This window comes from Bos indicus x Bos taurus, chromosome 8, assembly GCF_003369695.1.
Source record: "Bos indicus x Bos taurus breed Angus x Brahman F1 hybrid chromosome 8, Bos_hybrid_MaternalHap_v2.0, whole genome shotgun sequence".
Classification (NCBI taxonomy): domain Eukaryota; kingdom Metazoa; phylum Chordata; class Mammalia; order Artiodactyla; family Bovidae; genus Bos; species Bos indicus x Bos taurus.
Window position 1 is genome coordinate 38,166,088 of NC_040083.1, and position 18,868 is coordinate 38,184,955.

Consider the following 18,868-nt stretch of genomic DNA (forward strand, 5'->3'; position numbering starts at 1 on the left):
AAATTCAAGAAATTCTCCCATCCTCTAATCTGCTGATGCTCAGTATTCTTTAATTTTTCATACTCCCAGAAATTGAAGTTACCCCCAATCTCTCCATCATTACTAAGTCCTCCTTATGCATACTGTCAATGCTTCTTTAATGTAACTCTATAACCTCAGTAAAGGCTTGCATTTCTCTGAGGCTGTCAAGGCCAACTCATCTCCCTGTTTTAGACTCCTTAGATGCCACCATACTTTGGCCAAAGACTCTAAAACACAGATCTACTTAAAACATTTTGTGAAGCCTGATAACAATGTGTTCATAGGCTGTAGAAAAACAGGCATTCTCAAACACTGCTGATGGGAATACAAACTGATACGGTCTCCTTGAAGAGGGGAATTTGGCAATACCCAGCAAAACTGCTTATGTATTTACCTTTCGATCCAGGAATTCTATCTACTCTAGGAATCTGTCCCAAACATTAAGAAGCAAAACACCCCATGAAAAGACACATACACAAGGCTGCACTATCTGTAACAGCAGGACTAGAAATAACCAAATGTCCACAATAGGAAACTACCTACTACATGATACAATTATATAATGGAAAGGAATATGACATTTGCTGGAGTGATACATATATATGGAGAGATATATTAACTCAAAAAACACAAGATGCAAACAATATTTATCTTCTATTAAGTATGTGTTGAGATAAATATATTTGTACATGGGCTTCCCATGCCATGCTAGTGGTAAAGAACCTGCCTGCCAATGCAGGAGATACAGGAGACTCGGGTTGAATCCCTGGGTTAGGAAAATCTCATGGAGGAGGGCATGACAACCAATTCCAGTATTTGTGCCTGAAGAATACCTTCCCAGGTGGCTCTGTGGTAAAGAATCCACCTGCCAATGCAGGAGACATGCGTTTGATCCCAGGGTTGGGAAGATCCCCTGGAGGAGGAAATGGATACCCATTTCAGTATTCTTACCTGGAAAATTTCATGGATAGACGAGGCTGGTGGGCTACAGTCCACGGGGTTGCAAAAGAGTCAGACACGATTGACTTATATTATGTACATATAGAAGTGTGTATATATGTGTGAGTACACATGTAATCACACACAAATACTTATATTTTGACATAAAAGGATAAACCAAAACTCATTTATTTACCACAAAAAGAGATAAGAAATAGGCTAGAAGGAACCAAGATGGATACTGTTTTTCTTAATGTACTTATTGACATTTTTCCTTTAGAACCATGTAATGTTTCACATGATCATAAATTTACAAAATGTGATAAATCACTAAAAATCAAAAGCAAAATGAAAAAAGTGGCTTAAATACAAACTCTTAAGTGACTTGAAAATACACTAAATTAACTCTATATTCCCAGTGGAGTGATACTTATCTACTAAGGAGAAAGTAAAAAATACACGAACTTTTCACTAATATTGTTTGCAATAGTAGCACTGTTAGTCTGAAACCATCTTATGAGTAGAATACAGCAAGGTAATGCTGACATTATCAGAACTATGATTCTCGGGTAAGAGAAAAAATAAAAGATTAAATGATAGCCCTTCAACTCTAAAATTAATTGGAAGTATCAATACAAACATTTCTTAGCTGTTTCCAATGTGAAGACCTAGAAACACGATCAAAGTAAGTATCAATCAACAGCCGACTATACACTCTAAAGAACCAAAGCTCTTTAAAGAAATGGCTGAATCCAGTCCTCGGCAGGAAACAGGAGAGCTTGGGACATCCTGTTGTACCTGAGTGTAAAGAAATCCTCATTAAGTCAGGTTCAACTTGAAGGAGCTTCCACAGGCTAGAGATGAGACAACTTGGGCACCACAAAGAGCTGAGTTAAATTAAAGCAAGTATTAAAATCCATTAGTTCACATGATACTTAGTAAAAATCTCACTGACCTTGGAGGATCCTTTGGAGGATGCTAGGGAATTTACTCACTCTGAACACTGAAAAAGTTCAACAATTGACAGTTTATTCTACCTTTCGTATATGAATCAACTGTTAAGGAAAGTTCTTTATGAAAGAGCTATATAGCTAACAAGTGAAGGAAAGAGAAATATTACCATTGTTACCACATTTCATTACATAGCAATTCTAGGTAAAGGTTGTGTGGGTGCTCAGTCACTCAGTCGTGTCCAACTCTTTGTGACCCCATGAACTACAGCCCCCCAGGTTCCTCTGTCGATGGAATTTTCCAGGCAAGAATACTGGAGTAGGTTGCCATTTCCTACTCCCAGGGGGTCTTTCCTGGCCCAGTGATCAAACCCGCATCTCCTGCATTGGCAGGCAGATTCTCTTCCACTGCACCACCTGGGAAGGTAAAGGTTAATGGCTACTAAAACCACTAAAAGCTGGCAGCAAATTTCACAATGGATTTATCAGAGTGACAACACCCAAATCTTCCCACAAAAAAAGAAAGGGAAAGCAGGTATTATATGTTTCTCAATGTCATGCAATAGGTAAATAAACAGCATCTCTAAACTAGCCTTATCAAATGATGAAATTTAAAACCAATCAAACCTCTAGGTACATATATATGGATGGTTCTGCATCCATAGAGTCAACCAATCACTGTTGGAAAATAACCAGAAAAAATTTCCAGAAAGTTCCAAAAAGCAGAAGTTCAATTTGCCAGGTTCCAACAACTATTTATACAGCATTTTTTTTCAAATGTTTTATTTTATTTATTGGACACACAGTATGTGGGATCTTAGTTCCCCAACCAGGGATCAAACCTACTCCCTCCATTGGGAGCTCAGAGTTAACCACTGGACCATCAGGGAAGTCCCAATACAGCATTTACATTGTATTTGGGCTTCCCTGGTGACTCAGACAGTAAAGAATCTGCCTGCAATGCGGGACATGTGAGTTCGATCCCTGGATTGGGAAGATCCCCTGGAGAAGGGAACAGCTACCCACTCCAGTATTCTGGCCTGGAGAATTCCATGGACAGAGGAGCCTGGTGGGATATGGTCCATGGGGTCACAAAGAGTCAGACACAACTGAGCACTTTTACTATATAGTATTTACAACTATTTACAGAATATCTACATTGTATTAGGTATTACAATTAATCTACACATGATTTAAACACGAGGATGTGTATAGGTTATACCCCCAAAAGTCATTTTTTTTTTAAGAAACTTGAGCATCCATGGATTTTGGTATGGACCAGGGTCCTAGAACCAATGCCCTATGGATACCAAGGGATGACTGTATAAACTTTCAGGAAACTAACATTAACAGAAATGTAATCAGTGAAGTCCCAACTGTGGGAAAACTGAATAAACTGTCACTTGCATAAACAAATAATAAGGGAAAAAAAAAAAGTAGGGGGGATCTGTAGGTTGAGACTTAACCTAGCAACAACATGCAATGGATGAATCTTAATTTTATCCTTATCTGTACATTCCAAGAATACATTTTAAAAACAAATAAGTCTGAATATTGACTGGTTATTTGATTTTAAGGAATCATCGTAAATTTCAGGTGTGATTTTTTTTTTTTTTAATGTGCTGGGGTCCCCACGTCAGGTTCAGTGATTTGTTGGGGGAACTCACAGGTCTCATTCTCACTGAAGAGCACACAGTTCTTCCCATGGCTATGATTTACTATAATGAAAGGATACAAAGGAAATTCAGCAAAGAAAAAAAAAAAACATAAGGTCAAGTCCAGAGGAAATCAGGTACAAGATCAAGCAGTCCATTCCCAGTAGTCACACAAAATGTGCTTAATTCCTTCAGCAACAAATTCTGACAACATATGTGTTATAATGTTGTCTACCAGGGATGTGCAGTAAAGAATGCTCAAGAGTTTTATTAGGAATTGATCACATCAGCATTCAATGCCTAGCACATACCAAAATTCCAGACTCTCAGAAGCAGGTATTCAGCATAATCCATATTTCTTTTGAAGAGCTTATGCACAGTCAACCATTTTTATCAAGGAATGAGAATCCTCCTGAAAGTTAGCTCCCCAACACCAGCCAAAGGTCAACCAGACACCGACCTTTCAAAAAGTAGTAAATCTCTGGCTTGATGTTAGCTCTCTTCTGCACACTTTAAAAAGAATCCATTTAGCTATTTTCTCAGTTGAATGCTCTTAAGATGTCAACAACAAGATGAACCAGGAAAGAGTGTGGCCTTGGCTCAAACACTGTAACAGATCTCAAAAGTGCTGTGATTAAAAGTTATCAGTTAACCGCAATCATTCCCTGTAGGTCAACAAGTTGTCTTGAAGATCTGAGCAGTGTGCCCACCATAGCTGCTAAGGCTATTTCTGGTTGAAAACACTTAAAATTTGGGACTTGCTCCAAAATAATCCAGTGGTGGTACCTGGAGATGCTGGCAAGGATTGGCCAGGAGGTCAAAATGAGTGAAGATAGGTGATGAGTTCATTATACTTTCTCTCAACCTCTGCATAAGTTTAAAGATTTCTACAATAAAAAATAAAATGCTTTGTGCTTGAAGTTCAAACGAAAGGATCTTCCCACTTTTTTTAAGTTTTCCCACAGGTGTACGAAACTCAAAGTTAACACTCAAGGCTTACAATGAGGACAAGCAGCCTCTGGTTCCAGCCCACCACACTTCTGATTTCTATTCCCCAGATGAAACTGTTTAACTTTTAGCTATTTTTGTTCACCTCCACATTTACATTTAAGCAACATGCTTACATTGCTTTTTACTTCAAACTTATTCTACCCACCCCTCATGTACAGCTCATTTGCCTGCCGCCATCCTCCTCTTCCTTATACTTGACTAACACAAGGCACTGCTCTAAGTGTTAACATTATTTACCTCTTAGGACAGAGATAGATATTATTCTATCCCCATTTTACAGACAAAGCAGAGAAGTTATTTGGAAAGAAGTAAGAAGCAGAGGCATGACTTGAATTGATCACCTGGCTCTAGACTCTTGCAATGATTGATGAACTTGCTTGCTCTTAAGCACATTAAACAAACTGAGTTGTCTGTACATATCAGTATTTTTTTCTTTATATCTTGACTAAATATTAATAACTCTTCACAGCTAACTAATGAAATATGCTTTAATTATACATCCACTCTTCCACAGCTTTGTTTTCTATTGTGTACTTAAGTTTTCTTTTTGGTTGCTACTTGCTTAGTTTTCTATTTACATATGGTAAAGAATCTGCCTGCAATGCAGAAGACCCAGGTTCGATCTCGAGGTCGGTAAGATCCCCTGGAGAAGGAAATGGCAACCCACTCCAGTATTCTTGCCTGGAGAATTCCATGGACAGAGAAGCCTGGTAGGCTACAGTCCATGGGGTCACAAAGAGTCAGACACAACTGAGTGACTAACACTTTCACTTTCACCATTAATTACCCCCATTCTGCCATAGCTGTTAAAACTCCACTGTGTTCAGAAATTTCAGGTATTCTACTAATCTTCTGGGTTGCAAAACATTTTCTAGATACCTCTGTCCTCTTCTTATCTGGACAGCTTGATCTTCATTGATATCACGCTGGGATCTCCTATCATTACTTCCTGTGTTGAATCCTATTTCCCAAATACCATGTTTTCTTCTTCTTGACTTAAACCTTGAATGTGATAGAAGTGATTAAAATGCTCTTTCATATAAATAAATCTTTTTGTTCTCAGTTTTTTCCATATGTGTGTGTGTGCTTAATTGCTGTGTCCAACACTCTGTCACCCCATGGATATGCCTACCTCCAAAGTACCTGGTAAATCCAAGATCTGAATCTTCCTAAGGTTTTTCAACACTAATGTACTTGCTTGTTGTTGGCTTACACTCAGCTCTATGGCCTGCTAAGTTTGGCATCATTTACCCATTAGCTTCTTACCTTTCAAAAGTTTGTTGTTTTCTCTTCTGTGTTTTACTTCTACCACATTATTTTTTGTCCTCAGGGGCTTATGCCTTTATTCTTTTACTATCTTCTAGGAGGGTTTAAGGAGTGGAGACAAACATGCATCTTAATCTGCCACATTTAGCTGGAAATCTTTATTCACCTTTAGTTTGGTTTCTTATTACTCACCATGTATCTTCTACACTCCACCCATACTAGTCTACCCTCAGGTAACACCTTATCTCCTTATCCTGGTATCCTAGCATTCTCCTCCTTCAGGAATACAGAATTATCTTCTCTACCTTATATTCTCAGAACTTAAGGTATTCTGAAAGCTAGGTGTGCATACTTCTATCACAACTTACACTGTAAAATACCAAGTTTTCATTAAGAACCAGGTACCATGTTCAACCTTTGGTGTGTTTGGGATGTAACAGGCTGACAAATGTTTGGAAACATGCAACTCATTAAATAAAAAAATCTTTTATATAACTAAAGCTCTTGAAAAAAATGTAATAAATCAACTATGACCACTGTGTTTTAGGATAGTTAAGTGGCAATGAAGAATTCTATACAAAGATAAGAAAAAGGTACTTTAAAGATTATGTTTTTGGCATTCTTAAAAAGCAATCTCTAACACAGCATTCCTTGCCTCCCATGGCGTCAAAGAGCTGAAGATAAGCACTACAAACTGGTCCAAGCACTGACTTCTTCCAGCACTGGCATTGAGGAAGACTGCAGGAGACTGCATGAAATATTTTGGAAAGTGCTGGAAGCTTAAAAAAAAATTCTAAAACAGGGCTCAAGACATCCCTCAAAATCTGAAGCAGAGAGGTAGGAACTTATCAAAGCTGACTTTATCTAGACTGTGCCATGAGCTTACATACAGATATGGAAAGATGAGACTAGGGTCCTTTTTTTTGTAATTACACTTCGTGCATTCCTGTTCTCAGAACCTGAAGTCAAGTTATTACCCTAATAGAGATGTAAGACAGACTATTCTAGTTAGCTACTTTGCATCTTTGAGAGTAGAGAAACACTTTGGTGTTATACAGTCTATATTCTCAGATAAACCTTAAATATCCCTAAGTCTTTTCTTCCCAGTAACATTTTCATTGCTCTACATACTCTTCAGGTATCTTTTAGAGCTATCCTTCAGTATATGCTTTTGATGATCCTGAACTATGTGACATTTTAACAAAATCCAACTGTGTTCTCAATTAGCAAATCATAGAGTAAAACCTGGGGAATTAAACTACAAGGAAATTGATTAAGCACAATTTTTACAACAGGTTTGTTATAAGAAAGTAAAAGTACATTTCCTTAGGTGACTTGTAAGCTAACTAATCATTTTACAAGATTCAAACTGTATTAAGCAAAGTACTATCACTGCAACCTTCTTTCAAAACATGGCTTCCTGGGGTTAAAATGCTTAAATAAGGACAACATTCATCTGGAGGCATGTTCTAGTTTAGCCAATCTTTAATGTCATACTACATGCAAAAAGAGAGCATTTTTTAATCTAATAAGTAGCACTGCTAACTTTCACACCTTAAATGTAAAGCTTACTCACAAAAATAACTTACTTAAAACTGCTTACAGTAGGACTTAAATACATACATATAAATAAAAATTTGTACAACATGTTAACAATGGTGTATAACTTTTAATTGTTAAAACAATGTAATTAGGTTTAAAAATACCTATGCCAAAGGTAAATTATTTTAGAGTACTTACCAAAATAACTTGGTCTTATTAATAAATTAAAAGCAGAAAATTGGCTATTATTACTGGATACTTTTCGAGGTTGTTAGGGAAAAAGAGAACACAGTCAAGTAGATATTTACAAATGAGGAAATTATAGCTGAAAGTTTAAAAAAAGCAAAGCAAAAAACTTAACCAAGGACCTAGAATTCAAACCAAATTTCTGATTCTAATGCCTGAAAACTATGCAGCCTATAACAGAACCAATGATCTGTATACTTAATAAGGCCCTGGCTGCCTGTTTGAAAAGCAGATTCCTGGGCTCTACTCCAGGCCAACCCAATGCATGGAGTGGGGCTTTGACAGCCCTCAGGAAACTGCACTATAGACACCTTACCTGGGTCAATCCACAGTTTTGCTGACCATCTTTGAGAAATACTACTATAAAGGAATGATGTATAAATTTGAAAAAGTGAAATCAACTGATATCTGTAGTTACTTTTTTAAGCACTAAGTTATCTTTTAACACAAGAGAAGAACAACAATAAGGTTAAAGATCTAACGTCTGCCCTCCTTTTGATTTCTATCCATTCAGAACACTGCAAGTCATAGAGGAAATATTCTAAGTTTTTGGCAAACATGTCAGTAACAACCAAGAAACAATGAAGCAGCCTTGTCACTGCACCAGGGTTCTGAAACTTAACTTCTCATTTATAGCTCCCTACTCAAGATCAACATGACACGCTGACCTGATTTTTAAAAATCATACTCCTTTCCTCCCGTGAGAATACAGAAATCATTCAAACATTTTTGACAGTCCTTAGAAACAGATCATATCAATACATTCAAGAAAATCAGTTTTGTTACTTTATAGAACTTTTACTTAAAAATACCACTTGATTTTATTCAAAATTGGCTCACTGACTTCTATTTGTGGTAACCATAATTAAGGCTACTCAAAAGCATGCACCACAGGCTCAGAATAACTCAAAAAAAAAAAATCTTAAAAAGACTGCTGGTGGCAATGACAACATTATTCTAAGACATTCACCAGATGGGCTTTTAATTGTAGCCCAGCATAAGTTACCCTCCAAGTCCTAAGTGATGCTTTAACAGTTCCATCTGATCTCATTCCCATGGGTTGAGCCTTGACACTGTGTTAAAAACAGCAGTTTAATAATCCATTTTTCCTTACAGAGAAAAAGAAAGCACACAGGTATTTGTTTATTGATTTAAGGTTTCTGTTCTGTAAAAGTATAACTGGAGAGACTGACAGAAAATTTAAAAATATGTAAAGGCAATGGCACCCCACTCCAGTACTCTTGCCTGGAAAATCCTATGGACAGAGGAGCCTGGAAGGCTGCAGTCCATGGGGTCGCTGAGGGTTGGACACGACTGAGTGACTTCACTTTCACTTTTCACTTTCATGCACTGGAGAAGGAAATGGCAACCCACTCCAGTGTTCTTGCCTGGAGAATCCCAGGGATGGGGGAGCCTGCTGGGCTGCCGTCTATGGGATCGCACAGAGTTGGACACGACTGAAGTGACTTAGCAGGAACTGCTTTATAATATTATATATATTTATTTATATATTAAAATATTTTATAAGCAGGCTTCTCTCAAAGTGAGAGGTAGTCTGGTAGTATGGTTCTAAGTATGTGCTTTTCCAAATCTCGATCTACCTCCTATCAACTATTCAATACTGGGTATGTTAGATAACTTCTCTAAATCTCAGTTATTCCTTCTTTACACTTAGAAAAGTATCTACTCCATCGACTGTTTAACAAGGATTACATGAAATAATCCAGGTAAAGTACTTCTGGAGTGCCTGGCACATATCATTGTATTAAAAAGAGAATTATTGAACTATACTTTTAAAAGGGTACTTCAGAATAATTTACTAAAAATTCAAAATAAGAAGTTTGTTTCCAAGGTAAACTGACATTTCTATTCTAAATGTGAACACTATGGAACATGAAAGCTTATATGGTAATTTTCACATCATTATGAAAACTCTTAACACTTATTCATGTTTCAAGATTTCAACTTTGCCTAGCCATTGACAGTTATTAAGATATAGAAATAAAGTAACTTTCATAAACATTTTCCCTCTTTAGATATATACTTCCTTGTTCAAACTACTAGAGGTTTCTAACTTACATTTCTCTTTATAGAAATTAGCTCCAATTTATAAACCAAGATCTCTAAATTAAACCACTAAATTTAACAAAGCAATTTTAAAAAGCCACTAACATGACTAGTATTCCCAAATTCACCTTTTCAAATGACCTATTAAGGTACATGTTATAAGGATGTACAAGCAGGAAAGCATGTATGTGGGAAGATTCTGAGATCTAATTCAACATGAAGCCAAATTCAGGAAGCTTGTCTTAAAACCACAGATGCATTTTAGAGTGTAATTCAAAAGGAAAGCCAGGACTAGATCTCAGAGCAAATATTCAACTACTATATAGAGTGTTATCCCCCACTCCAGAATTTACCAATACTTAATGGCTGATGGAACAGAGAGAAGAAATAAAGCATACTTTTAAACAGTCATTCTGGAGCTAATTCTGCAAATACTACTACCATGTTCCTTTTATATGATCTGGGTTGAGTTCTTAAGAGGAAGTGCAAGTTTGGGGAATTCAGAGAAATTTTCAAGTCAAAAGAAACAGTATGTGAATGATGTTAACATACTAAAATTGTCACAAAACTCAAAACATTGACTGGCTAAAAAAAATTACCAGTGGAGAAACAGACAGAGAATAGACTTACAAACATGGGGAGAGGGGAGGAGAGGGTGAGATGTATGGAGAGAGTAACATGAAAACTTACATTACCATATGTAAAATAGAGAGCCAAGGGAAGTTTGCTGTATGGCTCAGGAAACTTCAAACAGGGCCTCTGTATCAACCTAGAGGGGTGGGATGGAGAGGGAGATGGGAGGGAGGTTCAAAAGGAAGGAGATATATGTATGCTGCTGCTGCTAAGTCGCTTCAGTCGTATCCGACTCTGTGCGACCCCATAGATGGCAGCCCACCAGGCTCCCTTGTCCCTGGGATTCTCCAGGCAAGAACACTGGAGTGGGCTGCCATTTCCTTCTCCAGTGCATGAAAGTGAAAAGTGAAAGTGAAGTCGCTCAGTCGTGTCCGACTCCTAGCGACCCCATGGACTGCAGCCTACCAGGCCTCTCCGTCCATGGGATTTTCCAGGCAAGAGTACTGGAGTGGGTTGCCATTGCCTTCTCCGGGATATATGTGTACCTACGGCTGATTCATGTTGAGGTTTGACAGAAGACAACAAAATTCTGTAAAGCAATTATCCTTCAGTTAAAAAAATATATACATATATATATAAAGAATAAACAAACAAACAAAAATTACCAATATACCATAAAAGATAAATTCTCCACAAACTTGTTATGGACATTGCTTCCCTATGTTAGCCAAGCTGGCACAAAGACTGCATAGTGGAATATGGGCCCTCATTTAAATGATATAGATCATTCAGCTTGAATGAAATACAATTCTTCTATTAATAGAAAAAAGACTTAACAATTTTATCTACATAAAAACAAAAATGGAAAAATCAACAAGCCATATGCCACCTATATAGGTACTAAAAGATGAACACTCAGGTCCCTCAGGTATAGTATATCATCTCCAGTCTTTATTTACTATATTTAAATTGTCATATCAAACCCTTTCCCTCATATTGGTCTTTAGAGGCAGGTGTGTGATAGCAACTGATAAGGCTGGACAAAAGGCAATGAGTGAGTGGTTCTTAAATTTGAGTATACATATGAACCACCCAGAGGACATATTAAAACCCAGACTGTAGGGCCACCTACAGAGGTCAACTTATTATATCTGGAGTAAGTATAAGGAATTGGATTTCTATCAAGTATAATGCTGACATTCCCAGCCAGGTCTACACTTTGAGAACCACTGTTCTAAGCCCATAGTTCTCACTATGGCTACATATTAGAATCCCAGAGGAACTTTTTAGACACCGATGCTTGGAAGTCCCAAAGATCAATCATACAGGAAGTTCTGGGAGTAGGTCCTAGGGATTGATATTTTTAAAGCTTCTTAGACAACTAACATGGAAGTAGGGTTGAGAACCCCTAGCCTAATTAAAATGAATCTAAACCAAATCCACAAGGAACAGATGTTTCTTAATACAAAAGCAGGGTAAGGACTTAAGCCTTTATCTGTTGATAGAGCAGCCAAGTGATGAGTATAGATCAAACTCAGTAGTGTGCCCTCAGTTGCTTATATACCCAGGATTGAACTCAAAGTTGTGAGTGCTATCTGCTTTAAAACCCTGGCAGAGTCGAAAGCCAGTTTTTAGGTCATACAGAATGTTTGAACTTTGAAGTCACGTAGGCTACTACCAATTACATATACCATGTTTAGGAACAGTGGCAATAATGCATATTGGTTAACGCTTAAGCTCTGGAGTTAGACCATTTAACATATGTGACCTCTGGCAAGTTACATAAGTCTTGGTCTCTTCATATGGGAGTTAACGTAACATTATAGTTATGTTAAAGATTATATGAACATTCAAGTAAGAAGTTAGCTCAGAGTCTGGTACATAAGAGTTAGTGTAATTAAGTAAACCTAAATTTAAAAAAGACTTAATGTAAGTACCTGTAAGCTACACTATAGACATATTAAACTACTAGAAATGCTAAGGAACTGACTGCCCCTTTTCATCTACTTCCACATCAGTCAAGGTCACAGCTCTTCATCACAATAGCTTTGGGATCTCTACTCTCACAAGACTGCAGTTATAGCTTTGTGAATTTAAGTCTTTAGGACCCTTAAAAATTTTAAACCTTCAATAACTACAGAGAGTAACTAATGGGAATAAACACAACTTTTAGAAAGCTATGGAAATATACAGCACAATATTACTAGGAAATAAAGGAAGTTTTTCATGTTCTCTTTCTTTGACCATAACGACTTCATGCATTTTTAATTTCCTGTATTACTTTCCTTTTATTTTCTGCCAAAATATACTAGGGAAAAAAGTTTCGATCAGGCACAGTCCTTCTCCAACAAACACACTTTGTATAAAAATACTGAATCACTATTCAACACCTGTAGCTGATACAGTGTTGTAGGTCAATTATACCTACAATACTATAAAATGACATATATATACACACAACATGCAAATATATATAAATATATACATATAGTATAATACAGTTATACTCCAACACTACAGGATGGCTCTAATCGAGAAGTGGTTGAGCTTTTGGTGAGGATATGGAGAAAATGGAACTTCCATACATAACTCATGGGAATATAAAATGGTGCAGCCATCTGGAAATAAATCTGGCACTTCTTCCCAAGGTAAAACATAACTGCCATACAGCCCAGCAATCCCTCTGCCACATACATACCCCAAAATTAAAATGCCCCCACAAAAAATAGTACATGAAGGTTCATAGCAGCAAAAAGTAGAAAACACCAGTGCCCATAAACTGATAAATGGATAAGTAAACTGTGGTTTGGCAATAAATTATTTGGCAATAAAAAGGAATAAAGTACTGATACACAAGCTCCAACATGGATGAACCTTTTTACTTTTACTAAGTAAAAAAAGCCAGTCACAAAAGACCACATATTAGAGGGGTCCATTTATATGCAATGTCCAAAATACACACATCCAGAGTCAGAAGAGTCCTGATTGCCTGTGGCTGAGAGGGGTTGAGAAAAGGGCCGGTGGAGGCGGGGGCAGGAGTAGGCGAATGGAGAGTGACTGCTAATGGGTATGAGGTTTTTGGAAGATGAAAATGTTCTATATTAGATTGTGGTGACTGTTGTACAATCCTGTTAATATACTAAAAAAAAAAATTGAATTTTACACTTAAATGGGCAAATTGAATGCTGTGTGATTTGTCTTAACATAGCTGCTTTTAAGAATTTTAAAAACTTTACAAAAGATTTAAGAATCCTTTGGATCTAAATCTCTAAAGTCTAGATTTAATATTTATACTGCCAACTCTTTCTCCCAAAGTACTTAATGGGTTGGTTTAACTCTAGAAATACAAAACCCTTGCTCAGACAAGGGTTATGCTAGATGAGTCAGAACAACAATCATTAAAACACACACACACACACACACACAAATAAGTTTTTTGAATCAGGCACTCTGATGTTAACTCCATGATCTTGCTTTACATTATTTGTAGTAAGAAGCTCTAAATTCAGTCTATGTTCATTGAAGAATCTATAGAAAAGGGACTCTTACAAACAGTAAAACTTTCTTAAACCTTAAAACAGTTCAAATAAATCTATTATAACCTGCTTTTTATGAACTAAGAATATTTGTAGCTATAATTTTGAGGAAAAATGAAGTAAGATTAGGAAACAAATGATTTCATTTAGATTCTATAACAATGTTAACTACTAGATCTGGCTTTTGGGGCTAGACTGGTGAAACCGTGGACCTTATATCATAATTCTGTAATGTCTGTCACTTCTCATAGATTAAAAATTGTTTTAAACTCTGATCTGGTTAATATGTTAGAACCAGTAGGTCACCATAAAACTAACTTCTCAACACCACCATTTTAAACTTACTCCCAAAGAATTCCTCTGACAGGTTCCTTGGTCCCAAGTACCATATCCCTCTGCTAAGGCTAAATGACAAGTTGTTCAAAATGCACTGTTGCACTCAGAGTTTGGAAATAATCAAGCAGATTACTTTCAACTTATTCTATGAGAAAAATGAATTAATTCACTGATAAATGATAGTACTAGATGAGAAGCATAAATGCAGCCTATATGTACTTAGAATTTATCAAGTTTAAGTACAAAAAAATTGTCTGACAAATACTGTTTTGAAAGTGAAAATTAAAGTTAGAATGACTGGATTATTCGTTTGCAATGTACATATTTAGTAATCCCCCATCTAAGATTGAAGCTGGTCAATGCTTATCTTTGTCTGCTTCTCAGGGCAGATCATTCTCTATCTTTAGAGATCTGGCTGGTAGGAAGTTTGTTATCCTAAAGTGCACTGTGTGCATGCTCAGTCGTGTCCAACTCTCTGTGACCCCATGGACTGCAGCCCACCAGGCTCTTCTATCCATGAGTTTTCCAGGCAAGAATACTGGAGTGGATTGCCATTTCCTCCTCCAGGGAATCTTCTCGACCCAGGGACTGAACCCATGTCTCTCACGTCTCTTGCACTGGCAGGCAGATTCTTTACCACTGCACCACCTGGGAAGCCCAGGGTATCCTGAAACCTACTTTGTGCATTGTACAGAACTTCCTCCCAGAGCTTTTAAAATATGAAAGGTATCCTGATCCCAGTCTTTTCAAGCTAAATACTTAGTTCTTTCAGCTATTCTTCATGATGGCTTTACATTTTACATTTTGAGTTCTAAAGATATCCAAGTAGAGAATAATCAGCCCAGTATAACAGGAACACCAGTCTTATTCTAGGTATCTTGTTTCTAATCAAACACCCTACAGTGTAACTATTTGACAGCTACATTCTGCTGACTAAGTTGGAGCTTACTACTCATTAACAATCTGTATTACTATTGCTAAGCCATATATGCCCATCTCTTGTCAATGCATCCTCCATCCAAGAAAGTAAGAACTTGTTTAATAAGTTATTGAAATTAACATAAACGACTATAGTTTTTAACTTTTCTGATAACCATGACGAACGAAATTTTAACAAGATTTGTCATCACATCCATATGAGGTCATGGGTCTTTCTAGGTGCTTACACCAGCCTTTTGTTATTTGGGACTCTTATCCAGAAACTCATCTATTTTCATACTTTATTTCATATAGTCCTTTGTTCTTTTTGAAGATGTAAGTGATATTTACCACTAAGCTTCTAACACTTTATTTCTCAAAGAAAGTTCAGATACTGTTTTCCTTGTCAATACTGAAATAATTCCATCCTGTGAAATTATTTTGAACAGATAATTTTAGTCTTCTCATGCATTCTGGGTTTACACTTCCTTTTACTAACATTCACTCTAGTCAAAATAAATTTCTCCTACATTAAAAAATAGCCAGGGACTGTCCAGTGGCTTACGCTACCAAGACAGTGGGCCCAGGTTTCATCTCTGGTCAGGGAACTAGACCCCCACATGCCAACCTGGTGCAACCAAATAAATAAATAGTCAAATAAATGCAAAGACACTATGATTTATCCTTTAACATTATACCAAACTCAGGCCTATCGCTTGGAAAGTCTTATTCCAAAACCAACTAAGAGCCCCTAAACCTGTAAAAATTTAGTAAGCCTTAGTTCACTTAGTGTTTAAAACTCACCCTATTTCCACACTGTGCCATTTATACAATTATTAATTTTTGGCCAAATAACAACTCCTTTATGGGCCAGAATCAGGTCCCAAGTAGCTGGTTTCTGAGTTCTTTTCTCTAAGAAATAAACACTCAAAACAAATCAAGAACTCTACTTGTTGACAACAGATACACAGATAGCTGAAGTCCCCCACTAATGCGGTATCTTGCCTCTTTGTCATGGTACTCATAAACCCAGAGACTGGTTACTGTTAACCTACCAACTCCATTCCCTTCCTATCCCAGCCTTGATTTACCAATATTTCAAGTCCTTGCCAATCCTACATTTTAATACTCATTTAAACTGTCGGTTCTATTATCATCTACTATGGTAAAAAAAAAAAAAAAAAAACAGTATGATGGCCCATTTGAAATAAGCCATGTTGGCAACTTAGTCAGAGCCATAAGAAGTATCAGAAAAGATAAAAGGGATCTACTTTTAAGCCCTTTCCAGGTATCCTGGAAACATGTGTCAACACCAAAGTCTTTTATACCATTTTTGTAAGAAAAATTACAACTGTTTTAGAATCTTGAACTCACACTTGATAAAAGATTTGGTTGCATATTTTCTACATATATGAAGATGTCACTTGAGTGAAGACTTAAAAGTTTATGTAGTGTTGAATAAATACTAAATCTTTCACCATGGTAAATTTTATAGTAGGATTTTAAAAATAGGTAAGGAAGATGATAATTCAGTGTTAGAGTCTAGGCCCTCAAAGCAAGTTCTTCATACTGCTTTCACATGAACATTTAAATACCTTTGGTTGGGAGAGGGAGATTGGGAAGTAATTGCTGCTTATACAGTTTTTTGGAGGGAAAATAAAAGTGTTCTAAGATTAGTTTGCGATAATGCTCAATCCTGTGACTATATTAAAGACAGTGAATTGTATCCTTTATATGTATAAATTTTATGTGAATTAACTCAGCAATAGCTTTCAGAAAATATTTCAACTCCATTCTAAATAACATCCCATGTTATTATATATTTTCTAAAATATTCTTAAAATGCATAGCAAAAGCCCTAACATACCAGAGGACCAGACAGAAAACCTTACATATTAAATTAAGCCAGGTATTAGGATACCAAACACAAACTACTTATAAGCCAAACGCTGAATGTTAAGGAGCTCTTATTATATTATAACCACTGATCAGAAAGAAAAACAAACGGTACTAGACCAAACATGACTCCTAGATGATCTCTTCAGAAAGACTTATTTGAAAACAATCTTGAAATGGGAGATTTTGCTTCTGCAAACAAAAATATGAATGAAGTCCTCAATATCATGAGCACTTACTCATCATACTCGATATGATAAATAACGTCTTCATCAGCAGCAACAGAATCTGAATTAGATGTAGAGGGTACATTGTCCAATTTTTTTGTGTTCTCTTTGGAATTATGATTTACATTTCCATTAGTCCTTTTACAAGAACTGCCATTCTTCAGTGGAGTTTTGCCACGTGAGTGTCCATCAGAAGCTCTAGTAACACTATGTATACGTGCTTCAAACCAAGCACCAAGGGCGACATCTCTGGCATCCACCAATTCATTTACCTAAAAAAGTTTAAAATTAGTTAATGAAGCGTAACTTCATCTATTGCTTCAAAAACCTTAATATAACTCAAGTTATTTTGAGAGTTATCACGGTTAATATTTGCAGATACAAAAGTTTAAAGTAATTTCAAAGATTAGAACAAAACTATTCTTTTGGATTATACTGTCAAATCTGTTATTTACTAATATGAAAATTAACTTTCCTCCCAATATTCTTCAGTGAAATAGGTATTTTCTTTTACTATTCCTTATCCTTATCTATATTAGACTTTTAAAATATAATTCTTGTGTACCGAAGCGTCATCCTGGCATGTTATTCATTAAGAATGTCACTAACAAAAAGCCAGAACTTTAGAGTATTGTGATTGTGAAACTAATTTGCTCTATTAATTTCTTTAGAATCCTTTGGATAACTTACAGTCAGACCAACCGGAAAACAGTGTATTAAGCCAAAAATAAAAGAGGGACTTGTGCACATGTACAAAGAAAAGTATTTAATGAACCTACCTATACAAAATGGGGTTACGTTTCACCAAAAGTAATTCACTAGCAAATGCATTATTTACTACCTCAAAGGACAAATATAAAGAGAACAGAGCTATAAAGATGCAAAATATATGTAGTCAACTCTAGCGGATGTTCCAGAACTAAATCATACAATCTAACAAAATGTATAAAACAAGGTGTCAGTAAAACAGGTACATCAGAGAAATTTAGATTTACCTAAAGAAGCTGGTTTTTAAAAAAACTATGTCGTCAAAAAGCTGAAGGAATTGGTCTAAAGAAGTCCCTTCAACTTTTAAGTCTTTAAAAAGAAAAAAATGACATGACTAATACAAGCTGCTGCTGCTGCTAAGTCGCTTCGGTCGTGTCCGACTCTGTGCGACCCCATAGACGGCAGCCCACCAGGCTCCGCCGTCCCTGGGATTTTCCAGGCAAGAACACTGGAGTGGGTTGCCATTTCCCTCTCCAATGCAGGAAAGTGAAAAGTGAAAGTCAAGTCGCTCAGTCATGCCTGACTCCCAGTGACCCCACGGACTGCAGCCTACCAAGCTCCTCCACCCATGGGATTTTCCAGGCAAGAGTACTGGAGTGGGGTGCCATTGCCTTCTCCAGACTAATACAAGATCATCACCCAATCAAGCCTAGCTCTTTCTGAGTCTAAGACCACTTTAAGGTATCATATAGGGTGGGGTGGGGGTGAGTATATAGTAGAAGTTAATACCTATATACTAGATATTATGCAAGGCTAGTTCAGTTAGGTTTAACAATCTTAATAATTAATAAATTGTATTTTACAGAATAAGGAAACAAAAGCTCTGACAAGTTAACTTGCTCCAAATGGAAGTTAATAAAATGCAAAACTAGGATCTGAAGACACCTTAACCTTAAAGCTTATGTTCTTGCTACTGC

At 36.6% G+C, this 18,868-nt stretch overlaps 1 protein-coding gene across 1 annotated transcript in view; it reads right to left on the reverse strand.

Moving 5' to 3' along the window:
- UHRF2 (ubiquitin like with PHD and ring finger domains 2) overlaps positions 1-18,868 on the reverse strand; it is a 72,894-nt gene that overhangs the window by 39,121 nt on the left and 14,905 nt on the right. Inside the window, exon 3 of the mRNA XM_027549314.1 lies at positions 17,196-17,455. Within this exon, the coding sequence (XP_027405115.1) occupies positions 17,196-17,455 (260 nt within the window). The remainder of the gene's footprint in view (positions 1-17,195; positions 17,456-18,868) is intronic.